Source organism: Macrotis lagotis, chromosome 1 (genome assembly GCF_037893015.1).
Source record: "Macrotis lagotis isolate mMagLag1 chromosome 1, bilby.v1.9.chrom.fasta, whole genome shotgun sequence".
NCBI classification, from domain to species: domain Eukaryota; kingdom Metazoa; phylum Chordata; class Mammalia; order Peramelemorphia; family Peramelidae; genus Macrotis; species Macrotis lagotis.
This window is the reverse complement of record NC_133658.1, coordinates 140,714,420-140,729,902: the sequence shown is the minus strand read 5'-3', so window position 1 is coordinate 140,729,902 and position 15,483 is coordinate 140,714,420. Positions and strand designations below refer to the sequence as shown.

General features: G+C 39.7%; 1 protein-coding gene across 2 annotated transcripts in view; it reads right to left on the bottom strand.

Moving 5' to 3' along the window:
- Positions 1–14,410, bottom strand: part of TACC1 (transforming acidic coiled-coil containing protein 1) — a 130,800-nt gene extending 116,390 nt beyond the window's left edge. Inside the window, exon 1 of one of the 2 annotated variants that reach the window (XM_074208867.1) lies at positions 14,256–14,410. In XM_074208867.1, the coding sequence (XP_074064968.1) occupies positions 14,256–14,326 (71 nt within the window). In that variant the 5' untranslated portion in view covers positions 14,327–14,410. The remainder of the gene's footprint in view (positions 1–14,255) is intronic. The other variant, XM_074208894.1, reaches the window with a different exon arrangement.
- Between the last annotated feature and the right edge of the window lie 1,073 nt (positions 14,411–15,483).

Here is a 15,483-nt window from a genome sequence, read left to right as displayed (position 1 = left end):
AATAATAATAATAATATCTACTCCCTAGGGTTGTTATTAAGGATCAAGGAGTTGTGTTAAGGAAATACAAAGAAAGATAAAACTAATCCCTGCCCAGGTGATTACTGATTTCCTCCAGATTTAGGAATGGGGAGGGGAAGAAAAGGTGAGGATAAGGATGGAGCAGAATCAGCAAAGTATGATCTGTATGGGGCATGTAGTTCATGAGGGTGAAGAAGAAAAAGGTGGGAGGAAAGCAAATGGCACAAGAATGGAATCAGGGTCAAAAGAGATAGCACAATGAAGTCCAAGTGTCCCAGGAAGGTGAGAGAGATCAGTTCTAGGCTGTTAGAGTTCAGAACTCAGATCAGCAGTTGGATCAGGCTAACTCACAATTCTTTCAAGTTTGTCATCAAATACTTTCCAGGCTCTAGCAAGGCTTTTACATGAAGTCACACCATCCCCTGGCTTCCTCTGGATTTCCCTCAGCTGTAGAGCTCCAGTCTCTGACTCCATTTTTTTCCCTCCATATCAACCACTAACATAGGGATTCTATTCTTTTCTCCATTCCTTTCTCTCTTGCTCACCATACTTCCCTACTCTGGGATTCCCCAAACCTCTTCCTTGTCCCTGCTGTCCTCTGGAGTATTGATAACGTCCTACCAACTCTGGGACTTGGTGCTTTCAAAAATTATCCTCAATTAGAATGGAAATTAATCATCTAATGAACTGGGGGAGGAGGGACATGCCATATTTAAAAAGATATAAAAATAATTTGTGTTGATAAAGAAAATCAGAATAGAGAGTAGGATTACAACAGGGGTCATACAGAGGAACTTCTGTGTGATTACTTCATAATCTCATTGCTAGGGCAATTCTAGCATACTAGACAGATTTCAATATGATTGATTCAGATAGCAAGGCTGAAATATTGCACATGTGGATATACACACACACACACACACACACACACACACACACACATATATATATATAGGTATGCATACATGTAAATTCACACCCATACACACAAGAGAATTTATCTTACAAGAGAATTTCTCTTACAAGATAATGCAAGCTTCTCAAGGGCAGGGACTGCTCTCTTTATATTCCTAGCACCTATAGTCATATCTATTTTTTTCCTTTTCCTTTTTCTTTTTTTTTGTGAGGTAATGGGGTTAAGTGATTTGCTCTAGGGCCTCACAGCTAGTATGAATCAAGTGTCTGAGATCACATTTGAACTCAGCTCCTCCTGATTTTAGGGTTAGTGCTCCATTCCCTGTACCACCTAACTGCCTTGGCATATCTATTCTCTACAATTTTCTATTCTTAGTGGTTTTCTGCATGTGAGATGTTTCCACTTGAAGAATCAAACAAGTACTGGTTCATTCTTGGACTCTATTAGTTAACATTTAATTTTACCATTACTAAGTAGAAGAAAAGAGGGCAAAGAAAAAGCAAAAGCTGGTCAGGTAGTACATCTATGTCCTTAGTGAGCCAACTTCATGCTTTATTAATTAAGCCACACTGATGAGCACCAACCTCAATCCATTTCTGCTTGCACCAACCACTGTTGATCCACCTTGTGTATTCATCAACCAGAATTTATTAAGTTCCTACCATGTACCAGGGATACAAAGAAATGCAAGAGCCTTCATGTTCTCAAAGAGTTCACAGTTTAATGGAAAAGACAATATGCAAACAACTGTAGAAGCCAACTATATCCAGGATAAATTAGGAATAATCAGCAGAGGGAAGGCACTAGAATGAAAGAGAATCAGAAAAGAAGTTGATATTTTTAGCTAGGACTTGAACATTAGTAAGAATTTCCCTCATTTCTGAGTGGACTTCTCCATCCCAAATATCCTTCTGCCATGCTGAATTCCTCCCTCCTCCTTCTCCTATTGGGGAAAAAATCCTCCTTCCAGGCTTCCATTTTTGGTTATGGTGCCAGTCAGACCATGCTTTATTCTCGGTTCAAAGTGGGGCTCCTCTGACTTTCAGATAGCTCTCTGACTTTGCTGCCTTGTTACCATGTTGCCTGTTGCTGCCTCAAAAGTACCTTCTCCCACCCCCTTTTCAACTTTCTTTTATTTGCTATCTTCCCTATTTAGAATAAAATGGGAATTTAAGATGGGGAAAAGGAATAGGCACTTTACTTTGGCACTTATCTCTGAAGTTAGAAATAAGAATGGGGAATTATCATTGAACTAGAAGACTGAAGGCAGGTCTAACCTTGGAGAGACCAGTAGATAATTTTTCTGTTATTTCAACAATTTTTAAAATCATGAAGTTATTCTTTACATATAACCTAAATATAATCTGGTATCTCGAAAAATTAGTGGCATATAAAAATCTGCTCTCCCAGTCCTGTTCAGTAGGTGGTTTATGAATTGTCATGTCCCCCTCTGTCTTCCACTCATCAGTCGGTAGCCAATCTTTGGGAGACGTCCATCTCTAAATTTAAGTTGATATTTGGATGACAAACATTGTTCATCCCTAGGCCTGTACTCAAAATCCTTCTAGTTTAATAGGACCTATACTGTCCATTGTACTTTGCTGGTAAGTCTTCCAGAAACAAGGGTCACCTCTATGCCATAAGGAGGTACTAAAGGAGAACTTTAGTGGAATAACTCAAATATTTTTATGCCTCTATTCCAACACTCAACTACTCAACAAGTCACCATTTTTATTCAGGTTTCACTAGAAATGGAAATACAATTTCCAATTTCCTTATTTTTCTTTTCTTTTCTTTTTTTCAGCCTGAGATTTGGGACGATGTCCCCTTCAGTCAAGATACAGAGTTCAACTTTATTTCTTTAAAAGTCACAGAACACATATGATTATCATCCCATTTCCTTTTTAAGCGCCTTTCACCTTTATTTAACAATCAGTATTTTCAGACTCCTTAGCTATACTCCCTTCTGGTTTAAATAATCCAATTCTTTCTACTGTTCCTCACATGCCTTATTTTCTATCCCTGTTCCACAAATCACTTCCCACATTCTCCACATGTCTCTTAATTGCACATCAACAAATTTCAATTCTGCACAACACCCAGAACAAGTGGGATCTTAAATGCTTTTGATGTGATGATGAGAACACAGGTGGTGGGAGGAAGAGGGAAACGCACAGAGGAACTGACTTATTTCCTCCAAGCATAGCCTTTCCTCATGGGATTTTTGAGATTTAGATGTCTTGAAGCCAAATTCTCCTATTGGTAACTCAGTGAGAATGACTACACATTGCCTATTCTATCCAGCCAGACCATGCTTCCATCTGTTCATTCCAGTCCCATTTTTTCACTTTTTCTTAATCTTCAATGTCTAATAGTAAGTCTGGAACACTAGAGCTGCTTAGCACATGCTTATTGATTGTTTGGCATCCACCCTTGCTCCCAACCTTGTACCATTACTACCATTGCCTCTGGAAAAGTCACACCATAGCAGCATCATTTTTTTCCTAGCTATCATATTTCCTCTATGTGTTGTTCCCCTCTATTGTCATTTAAACTTCTTTTGAACTTTCTGTATCCTCAGTCCTTAGCATGGTGCTTTATATGGTAAAAGTGCCTAATAAATGCTTTTTATTCTTTTTGGCTTAATGTCTTCACTGAAGACATGTAGAAAACATAACTAACCCCCCCCAGTCTTCCTTCCAAAGACTTTCCATCCAAAACAATTTAGAACCAGTGCTAACTGTGCTACTCATAAGCAAGCACTTCCTTATAAGGAATCAATATGCTATACTGAAAAGAACATTGCATTATGGCCTTAGAACAAAGACATTTCAAGTCTCATTTTTCTCATCTACAAAATGGGAACTTAAGACGGGGGAAGGGAATAAACAGTGTGCCTTAGCACAAATAACTCACTTAATCTTCACAACAACCCTTTGAGATTGGTGTTAATATGATCCCTATTTTACAGACAAGAAAACTGAGATAGACAGAGGTTAAGTGACTTGCCAAGGGTCAAATGCCCTTGCCAAGGGCCTGGAGTTGGATTTGAATTGAGGTCTTCCTGACCACATCACTCCTAGTTGATTGATATATACACATTCTCCTCCATTGAAGACCTTTTTTGATACTTTTTCAACATGCAAAGGTAACACTGGACTCTCAAAATCTATGCCAGTGGGGTACAAACTGACCAGTCTTATCAAGCCAAAAAGGCTTCAAGTGTGTCAGGAACTGGACATTTTCCCTACCAAAGGATGATCCTCACCTCCATTTGAAAAATCATCCCAAGAATGCTCCTATCCTTCCTCCTTATTCCCTATTTTTAATCTCTTAATCCACAACATTCTCAGGAAGTTTGGGGTGGCTAGGTGGCACAGTGGATAGAGCACCGGCCTTAGAGTCAGGAGTACCTGGGTTCAAATCTGACCTCAGACACTTAATAATTACCTAGCTGTGTGGCCTTGGGCAAGCCACTTAACCCCATTACCTTGAAAAAAAAATCTAAAAAAAAAGGAATTCTCAGGAAGTTTTCCTTTAGTTGACCTTAATACTATTTCTTTCTATGCAGGTGACTTAGACAGGCAAACTCCCTAGGTTTTAGTAAGTCAGTCAGGCAATAAACATGTTTTAAGAATGTACTATGCTCCAAGCACTGTGTAAACTGCTGGGAATACAAGGAAGGGGTAAAGATTGTACCAGCTCTCAAACTATATGCGAACTAGATATGTAAAAGGAAAATTGGAAATAATGAACAGAGAGAAGGTAATAGAATCAAAGGGGATCAGGAAAGGTTTCCTGCAGAAGATGGTATTTTACTTGGAACTTAGAGGAAACTAAAGAAGCTAGAGGTAGAAATGAGGATGGAGAGGGTTACCTGAATGAAGAATAGCCAGTGAACATTCCTGGGGGTTTGGACATGGAATCTCTTGCTCTGGAGGAGACCAATGTCACTGGATCACATTGTGGGGAGAGGAAATTAAAGTATAAGAAAGTTAGGTGTATTAGGTCATGAAGAGCTTTGAACATCAACTAGAAGATTTTATTATTTGATTCTGGAGGTTATAGGGAACCACTGGAGGTTGAGTAGAGGAGTGACATGGTCAGACCAGCACTTCAAGATAGTTTTGACAACTTAGTGGAAGATGGAATGGAAAAAGTGGCATTTAAGGCCTGTAGCAGGTAGACCAGCAGACTATTGCTATAGTCCAGGAGTGAGGTGATAAGGACCTGCACTAGAGGGGTGGTAGTATCAGAGAAGAGAAAAGGGGTACATGTAAATGTAAAATAGATAGGTATTCATAGTAAACTAATAAGGGGGAATGAGACAGTGTGAGGAGTCAAGGATGCTTCTTAATTTCCAGGCCTGAGTGATCAGGATGAGAGTAATAGAGAAGTCAGGAAGAGGGGAGGTTTTGGGGAAAAAATAACGAGCTCACTCTTGGACATGTTGAGTTGAATATGATTATGAGACATTTAATTTAACACGTCCAATAGGCAGTTGGAGACTGTCACCGAATTAGCAGAAAGATTCGGACTTTGGTTTCCAAGTCTATAAAATGAGAGGGTTCAATGAGATGGATGCTAATTTCTCTTCCAAATCTCAGTCTCTTCAAAGTCTTTTTTGGTCAGCTTTTTGGTCATTGCTACTCTTTGTATTACAGGAACACCTTTCCACACAAAATTCATTGGTTCTGGGATCGTTTGTTGAGTGGGAAAAGGATTAATTTGGTATCTAAAGGATCTGGACTTGAATCCTGGCTGATACTATCTGTGTAAGACTAGACAAGTAAATTTCCTTCTTAGGGTCTCTCTAGCCTTATCTGTAAAATGAGAATATACTGCTAGGTGATAAAATGCCTTAAGTCCTGAGACTGCAGGAAGATTTGAGTCAAATCCAATCTGTCACTCATTAGTCATGTGACCCTGGGCATTTAACCATTGTTTACCTTAGTTTCTTCAACTGTAAAATGAGGATAATATTAGAACCAACCTTCCAGGGGGGGGAAAGGACAAAATGAGATATTTGTACAGGGCATAGCACAGTGCCTTAAACACAGTCAGAATTTAATAATGCTTATTTTTTCCTCTATCCCTTCCAATTTAAAAATTCTCTAATTCTAAAATATGACTCATTATTCACAAAGCATTAGATGAAATGCACAGTAAGTTCCACAGAGATAATATTTGGCCAGCTTGACAGAAAACTGTCAAAATTACATAGAAAAGTTTGATTATAAAGGTATTAACTTAATGATGTTGGCCTGGGCAGCTTCAAACTAGTCCTGTACAATTAAAGTGTCCTTAACAGCAACATGGGGGTGATGTTCAACCTTGAAGGACTCCTTCATTCCATCAGTGCAACAATCAGGGACAATTTGGGGTTGTCTGAAAAGGAGAACACCATCTGTATCCAGATAAAGAGCCGTGGAGTTTGAACAAAGTTCAAGGACTATTCCCTTTAATTTAGGAAAAAAACCAGTTATCTTATTGTCTGATCTTGTTACCTCTTAGACTTCTTGTCCCTTCCTTAAGGATATGATTTCTCTCTCATCACACTCAATTTGGATCAGTGTACAACATGGAAACAAAGTAAAGACTGACAGATTGCTTTCCATGGGGGTGGGGTGGGGGGAGAGAAGTAAGATTGGGGGGGAATTGTAAAACTCAAATAATATCTTTAATAAAAATAAATTAAAAAAAGAATTAATTTGAAAAACAAGTAAAGTGTCCTTAATATATATATACATATATATTACAGCTTTTGTTTAAAAATTCTTGAATAACTACAGAAAGAAAAAGAATGAAACTAAATGCTAATGGCCAGGTTCAGTCATGGGTAACAGTTGAAAACATATACACACATATGTATGCTCATATATGTAGAAACACATGTTTATTTATCTCCCCTCTTTGCAGGGGTGGGTGAATAGGCCTATGGAATATTGAACACATTGTTAGTAAAGGGGGACTGATATAAAAACATATATACAACAATAAAAATATGACAAAACTTGTTAAATAAATTCTATTCCAGGAGAATAGAAACCTCTTAAGGGCAGAGACTTTCATTGTTTACATCCCTAGAGGCCAGCCCAATGCTTGGCACCCAAGGATGTCCAACCTTTTAGCTCTTCTGGGTGGCATTCGATTGCAGAATTCAATACCCATTCATGAATACAATGCTACTCACATCACCGAGAAACACAACAACAAATGCAGTAGTGGCCCATGAATGAGTCCTGAGGGGTTACAGTTCAACAACTGTTAAGTAGACAACAAATAGTTAAGCCTAACTGAATGAATAAAAGAATGCCTAAATGAACTAGATGAAATCAAAATGTCTTCCTGGATTCTACAGCAATGAGTCTCAATGAGTGACTAATTCCTATTCTTTGGGTTTGAAACTGGGAGAGCAAATTACTTTTTTAAAAAATATTTTAAATACTCAGTAACTTCTTACTTGACTACATCAATGTTCACATCACAGTTTTGGAAAGAGGAAGGTTTTATCTTCTCTTATTTTTAATATTTGAAAGAGCAACATTTTGAAATATAGATTTTGAATATTCAGGAGCATCAAGAACTTCAAAAGCTGAAAAGACTTCTGAGTATAATCAATTTGGAGGCCTCCAGAATGCCTCAAAAAATCCCACAACATTTTACAAAGAAACAATGGATTCTATAGTTTCATGAGTCTGAGAGGAGGCATTTCCTGGAGGTCAGTGTTATCCAGTCTTTCCATGTGCCCCAACAGGATATCAGCTACCTCCTCTGAGAGAAGATTAAATCCTTCCACTTTCAGAAATACTGGAAGCCTTGGGCTGCATACATAACTGAAAAAGGAAGGTATTAAATGAATGACAGCTCTCTTTTGTGTTTGAATTTGCCTTCTAAATTTCTATAAAAATGAACATTGTAGCTTTGAAAGTATCTTTTTCATATTATATTCCAGGAAGTCACAAGAGACTAGAATTTTTTAAAAGAGTCTTAAAATCTTAAAGATTCATATACAAGATAGGATTTTTAAGATCCCTTCCAACTCTAAGATTCTCTCTCAAATTTTTTAGAAGTGAATCTCTGTTTCTTATCTGTGTCCTTTTACAACTGGTGTTAAATGTGCTCTTATCTCACCTCTCTAAGAATCCCTGGCTTCCTTCACGTGTCAGACCTAGCACTCCCATCTTCTGTGTGACACATTTTCTGATCCCTCCAGGTGCTAGTGCCAGAGGTGTGCTGGGGCCAGCTCCTACAGGAATCAACTGCTGTATTTTCATCATGATGTTACCATGGAAATCTTTAATGCACATGGTTCCAGCATTTATTAAGAACCTCCATACAAAATATGTACAAGGCACCACATTCAATGCTTTATATCTCATTTGATCTTCATAACTCTGGGATGAAGTTTCTATTATCATCCAGATTTTACAGTTGAAGAAAATGAGGCAGATGGAGGTCAAGTGTTTTGTCCAAAGACACAAAGCTAGCAAGTATCTCAGGCTGAATTTGAACTCAGGTCTTCCTGACTATAGGTCTAGTGCTCTTTTTCTATTGCTAAAATATATCATAGAGGTTGTAAATTCTTTTTATATAATACAAAGGCAAAAAGTGTTCTTGTATTATGCAGTCTCTTTCTTTTCAGGTTATCTTTCTTCATCAACAGTTTGGCAGGGGAGAAAGTACAAAGGCATCTGGGAAAAGTTTACCTGTGGTAGGAGTCAAACTAAGAAGAAGTTGCAAACAGAGGTTGCAATAGTCATGCAAGAAATGTAGTGAAAACAATCCAAGATAAGTGCTAAACATAGAGGCAAAGAGGCAGGCATTGCCTAACAAGAAGGCTACCTTTGTGCAGGCACTTCCCAAGAATGATCAGGGGCAGCCTCATGACTAATTTGAGTGGGCTCTATGATTATTTATTTGTATCATGCTACAAGCTGCTCCAATTCATATACAAACTGGTCTTGGGCATCATATTCTCTGGAGCTCTCAGGAATGCTATAATAGTGAGAACCATCTCTCAGGCATTGCTTTACCTGTTGCTTGAGTCAAGGTATCTCCTTCCTTAGGCAGCCATATTGGAGACCCAATGGAAATCTTCAAGTTGTCTTATGACAACATACTTTATAAAACAAATTTCTGCTCACATATTGGAAAGATTAGTTGAACTCTGAGGTGTCATTCAATTTGTTTTCTTGGGTTTTGGCAACATGCTTCCCCAAGAATTTGTTCTTATGTATATCTCTTGAATTTCCTCTCAACACATGTTTTGGCACTCATCATCCCATCTTAACTAGACTATATAGTAAAAACAAAAACAAACAAGCAAAAAAATTTATGTTGAATTCCTTGTGTCCAAACTCTTTTTTTAATCCATGTTTTAAAGAACTACCAAAATATTCTTCCAAAGGCAACAGGTCTAATCACATCACTCTAGTACTCAAAAATCTTCTTTGCCTCCCTATTATCTCTGAGATAAAATATTAATATGTAGACTGGCACTTAAGGCCCTCCACAGATTAGCTCCAACTTACCTATCCTTCTAGCTTTATTTCATATTTCCCCTCTTCATGTACACCATGTTCCAGATCAATTTACTTTTCAAGTCAACTGAGGTTACTTAAACTATTAGTTTTCCAAACTCAATATCCCATCCTCTGTTTCCTTATATTCATTTAAGTCATATATATAATACCTGATACATACTTCCTCAACTCTGCAGTTCACAATCTTTTTCCAAAGGTTATGTTCAAATACAAATATCTTTCTTTCCAATGCTTGGCTTTTGTACTTCTCTCTTTTTGTATCTTTGTCTATTTCTCTCTGTCTCTCTCAGTCTCTCTGTCACCCTCTACCCCCTCCCTCTTTCCTTCTCTCCCTCTCCCCCTAACCCTTTTCCTTCCTTCTTCACCTCAAATCTTCCTAGAGTACTTCATTCAAAAAGAACTTAATAAGCACCTACCCTATGATAGGCACTGTCCTAGGTACAGTGGATACAAACACAAAAGTGAGAGTCCCTGCCCTCAAGGAGCTTACTTTCAGCTAGAAGAAATAATATGTACATAAGCAAGTAGATACAAAATGCACACAAAATAAAACCAAAGTAATTTTAGAGTTAGCCCAAAGAGTTTTTCAAGAGAGTAGAGATTTTATGAGGCACTGTGAGGAAATAGCACATTTCAGGTCTGGAGTGAGGGGGTAGTCTATGCAAAAGACACAGGAGATGGGAGATAAACATGTCAAAGATATAAATAAGGGCAATTTGGCTAGAAATTAGCATGCACTTAAGGGGAGGGATGTATAATATGTTTGAAAGGGTGATCCACAGTCATATAGGTTCAATATAATGTGATTACCTTGCATTATAATTATCTGTATACATTTCATACTCTCCAACAGTGCCTTCATTTTGAGACTTCTCCCAAATTATCTGGTATATTTTCTTTTTTTGTTGTTTGTTGTTTTTTGTTTTTTTAGATTTTTGCACCCAAGGCCACACAGCTAGGTCATTATTAAGTGTCTGAGGCCAGATTTGAACTCAGGTACTCCTGACTCCAGGGCCAGTGCTCTATCCACTGTGCCACCTAGCCACCCCTATTTTCCTTGTTTGTACACAGTTGTTTTCATGTTGCTTTCCCTATTAGATTGTGAACTCCTTGAGGGTTGCCTCTTGTTTTCATTGTGGTTCTAGATTTAGCACAATGACTGGGATATAGAAGTCACTTAATAAAGGTTTCCTGATAGTTGAATGTAAACTGCTAAGCTGAGCTGCTGGTTTTCAGCTTTGTATCCCAATTGGCTATCGTAGAACCCTGTACTGAGCAGATGCTTTATAAATATTTTGTGTTAGAGACCCACTTCAGGATTTTGTGTTTATCATTTCTGAAGCTAGTTATATGCTCTTTTTGAGAAAGGAGCTTTCAGAATCACTTCTACTGCCAAGAGGCTAAAGAACAGATTCTGTCATTAATCACCAAATTCACCAAACTGAGAAACTCCAGAGATGACAGCAGTGGATCTATTTCTGGAGCTCTACAGTGAGAACATGATCTCACTGAATTAATTCAATAGGCTTCAAGATACACAATAAACCCTGCCCTTATTTACAAAGAGCAAACAAGCCAGGCAGTTTTCCCATATGAATGTAGCATAATGTCAAAAGTAACACACCCAGAGGCAATTTGTAAAAACCAATAGAACTTTAAGAAGGGGTGCTTTCTGAACTTTCCAGGTAAATCATATGTGCTTTAAATCAAAAGACCCAGAAGATCCTTAAAACCCTTCCCAGCTCGAAATACTAAGATGATATTTTATTTTTTAACTTCCAGAAATGACTTTTAATCATAGGATATATTCAAAACTCATGAGATATGTCTGTCCACATCAATAGTATATGAATCTTGAGGAAATTTTCCTTTGAAAAGATAATTATAAGTATCCCCACCACAACTCAAGGCTGTTTACATGTGATAGTGCAGTTTCTTTCCCTCTCTCAAAACATGGTGTGTTGCTAAGTCATGAGTTTGACATGAACCCATTACTTTAGGGCCCATAAAATGTTCTCAAGGAGTCATTTGTGGAATCAAACTGAAGAGTACTGAGGATGTGGGTGCCACCAAGAAACTTAAACCCCCTCCAAAAAAGACCATTATAATATCCTAAAAATAAAAAGTCTCATTAATTCAACTTCTTCCTTTAATTGTTTCCTAGTATCTTTTCTCTCTCTACCAGGATTGAGAAAGAATTTTCAGGTCAGACTGCTTACTAAATGAATAAGCTGACATTTAAGTAATGCCTCAAGGTTTGCTTAGTATTTTATATTACTTCACTTAAGCCTTGCAACAACTCTAGGAGGTAGGCATATGGGAATTATTATGCCTCTTTTACATATGAAGGCTCTGAGGATCACAAAGAGTGGCAGAGTAAGGAAAGCTGAACATGGCTCTGTTGACTCCCTGATCACTGGACTTTTTCCTCTGCCACACCATTTCATTTATGCAAAGTCAGTTTGAATTTTAGCTTATGGGGTTACTGAAGCCATTGCTGCATTATAACAAGACAATAAATCTTTCAATATCATGTTTCCTCTCAAAATGGAACTGCGAAAACACAGTACTCATCTCCTGAGAGAATTAAACTGTAATCATCAGGAGTTTTTCTAGATTGCTTAACTTAATAACAGAAACTCGCTGGCCAAGCAAGAGTCTAATCATTGTTAAAACCACATTAACAGAATTTTGAGTTTCTAGGTGGTATAGAGTCTGGAGTAACAATTTGGAGCAACTGGGTGGCACAGTGGCTAGAGTTCTCTGTCTGGGGTCAGGAAGGTTAATCTTCCTTGGATCAAATTCAGCCCTACTAGCTGTGTTACCCTGGACAAGTCATTTATCCCTATAAATAACACCTATAAAACCCTATAAATAGCACCTATAAAATAAAATGGAGAAGGTAATGGCAAACAACTCCTGTATCTTTGCCAAGAAAACCCCAAATAGGGTCACAAAAGATCAAACATGACTGAAGAAAACAATTTCAGGCACTCTTCACAATGCATCTCTTTCAACCTTTAACCAAAGCATGAATTCACTTTACAATATCCACAACAAATAATCACCCAGCCTCCCCTTGAATAGCTTTGGTGATGGAGAATTCACCACTCTTTGAACTTCTTGGTTAAGTCCATTACATTTTCTGGGGCTTTAAAAGTCAGGAAAACTTTCTTTCATATATTCCCTTTCTAGTCAAGGTCATTACAGTAAGAACCTTTGTGAAAACTCTCTCAAGCAACTTAAAAGTTCCTGAAACCCATTTCAACATCCCATCTACTAAACTACATTGCCACTTCTTTCTAGTCACTTATTCTAAATTCTCCTTTCTAAAATAACAAATATTTACATATTGCTTTTCTTTTTTTATACATATTGCATTTCTTTACAGGCTGGATAATCCAATCTAAGTCTTAGAATTTTACTGGAACACTTTTGCAACACCCTGCAATATGACAAATTGATTCTCACAACCTCCCTATGAAATAAGAAAAAAATTGTTGTTGTCCAGTGGTGTCTCACTGTGTGTGACCCCATTTGAGACTTTCTTGGCAAAGATAATGAAGTGGTTGGCCATTTTCTTTGCCAGTTTATTTTAGGAATGAGAAAACTAAGGCAAACAGGATTAAATGACTTGCCCAGGTAAGTCAGTATCTGAGGTTAAATTTGGACTCAAAAAGATGAGGCCTGACACTCTATTTATTGTGCCACCAAGTTTCTTCTCATTTTATAGATGAAGAAACTCCATTCAAAGAAGTCAAGCCACTGGTCCAAAGTAACACAGTTAGGGGCGAGGAGGCATCGGATAGAGCAGTGGCTGAGTTCAAATCTGGTCTCAGACACTTAATAATTACCTAGCTGTGTGTGGGGCAAGCCATTTAACCCCATTTGACTTGCAAAACAAAAACAAAGTAATACAATTAGCAAGCAACAAAGTCAATCCTCGAAACCAGACCCAGTACCTCCAGATCAAGGGAAAACATGAGTATACTCTATTGGAAACTATGTTTCCAGAAAACTGGACGATGGGGTGAGGTGGCAAAAATCAAAAGTCAGTAAAAATTTCCTCCCCTTTATCCTCTAGTTTGTATTAAAGTAATATAAATATATAGTAGGTGGTTAAATAGTTATTGGATTGGAATTGTATATTAATGTGCCTTTTGCACAAGGAAGAAAGTAGAAGTCAAAAGAAATTGAAATTTGGAACCCTAGGTTGTAATCCAGTTCTAGTTGGCCTGAGTTCCCTCATCTGAGGTCTCCATCAGCTTAAAGTTTATAATGAAATGTGGGTATCACAGAACATTTACAATCAAGTAACGCTTTTCTTTGAAGGGCGAAGGCAAGGTGTTACCCCCCAAACAAAACACACACAAACAGAAATACACAGAGACAGACATAGACACACAGGCGCGCACACACAACTACAACGCAGTTTGACCCAGGTCATACGCAGCTGCCCCACCACACTAGGACACCACAGCCCCACCAGCACCAAGTCTCCGCAGGTCTCCCCTCCAGTCCCACCGCCAGAGTGAACCGGGAGCTCTGGGGGCCCCGGGCGCAGCACTGACCCACGCACGGCCGGCCGGCTGGCCGGACAAGCGGACGCCCAGCGGGGGCGGAGCGGCAGCTGCAGCTGCAGCAGCTGGGCACGTCCCGGCGCTGCCTGGCTCCTGGGGAACCAGCCCCGATCACCTTCCTTCCCCTCGGGGCCACAGATTGAGGCGGACTCTCGCCACTCTCCGGGAGACAGAAAGGGGATTGCGACTCACACAGGCTCCCTGGCTCTCTGGGGCTTCTCCCCAGTCGCGTCTTTCGGGTTCTGGGAGTAGGAGCCTCCCATCTTTTCCTAACTTAGTGCGGAGTCGGCTCCCGCTCGGCCCCTCGGCTTGCCCTGCAGCAGGCGGGACTGGAGGCTAGAAGGAGGAAGCGGGGGTGGAGCAGGGGGTGGGAGAGTGGGAGGGGGCAGCGGTTCCTCAGGGTCCCGAGCCCTGCCCCAAGCCCAGTGATGAAAGGCTCTCGGGATCAGGCTGAGAGGCGATCGCCTGGCCCGTCCGGGAGCCGGGAGGTGGCCTGTGTCGCTGCCAACTTCTCCAGTTGCCGCCTTCAGTCTCCCCAAGCCTAGCTCGCCCAGGGCTGGGGAGAGAGTGCCCAGAGAAGGAGAAGCCCTAAACAGAGGAGGGTAACGTGACTGCCTGGGAGGCAGAAACATAAAGTATTAAATGGGAATAAAGTTCAGAGAACTTGGATGGGCAAAAAAATGCATCTTTATTTTCACTAATCTCTAACTGAAATTTAGCATTTCCTTCAATTATTGAAAAACCATTATTTTGGGAAGAGGTCCACAAGCTTTTTCCAGATCCGGGAGGAGGATTCGGGGGAGGGGAAGTGTGTCCATGATAATGTCCTCCAAAAGTTAAGAACACTTGAACGAAAAGCTGGAATGGACTTTAAAAGTTATCTAGCTTGACTCCTTCATCTGAGCGACGTCACACAACCGCAGTGACTTGCGAACGATTCTCCAAGGCTGTAATTAGCGGAGCAGAGAATCTAAGTGGAAGTCCCCAGCTCTGATACTCAATACATCACAGCTGGGTGACTTCACTGCGGACCCCTCCCTCATCTGGGGGGTGGAGCACAGTCCACCAAATCGTTCTCCCTTTATCCCTTTCCTTCCCAAATGTGGAGGATCAGATCTCCCTCGAGGGAGAAGGGGTGCTTTCTGGGTTCTGCAGGCTGATGATGCTTGCTTAGATCCAGGTAGGATGTTGGGCTCTTCTATTGGGGCACTTTCATCACCTTGTAGTGATCCAGTATCAAGAGAGCTGGAAGGTAATCTATCAGCAGCTAGTTCTTTTTTTTTAGGTTTGTTGCAAGGTAAACGGGGTTAAGTGGCTTGCCCAAGGCCACACAGCTAAGTAATTATTAAGTGTCTGAGACCGCATTTGAACCCAGGTACCCCTGACTCCAGGGCCGGTGCTTTATCCATTGCGCCACCTA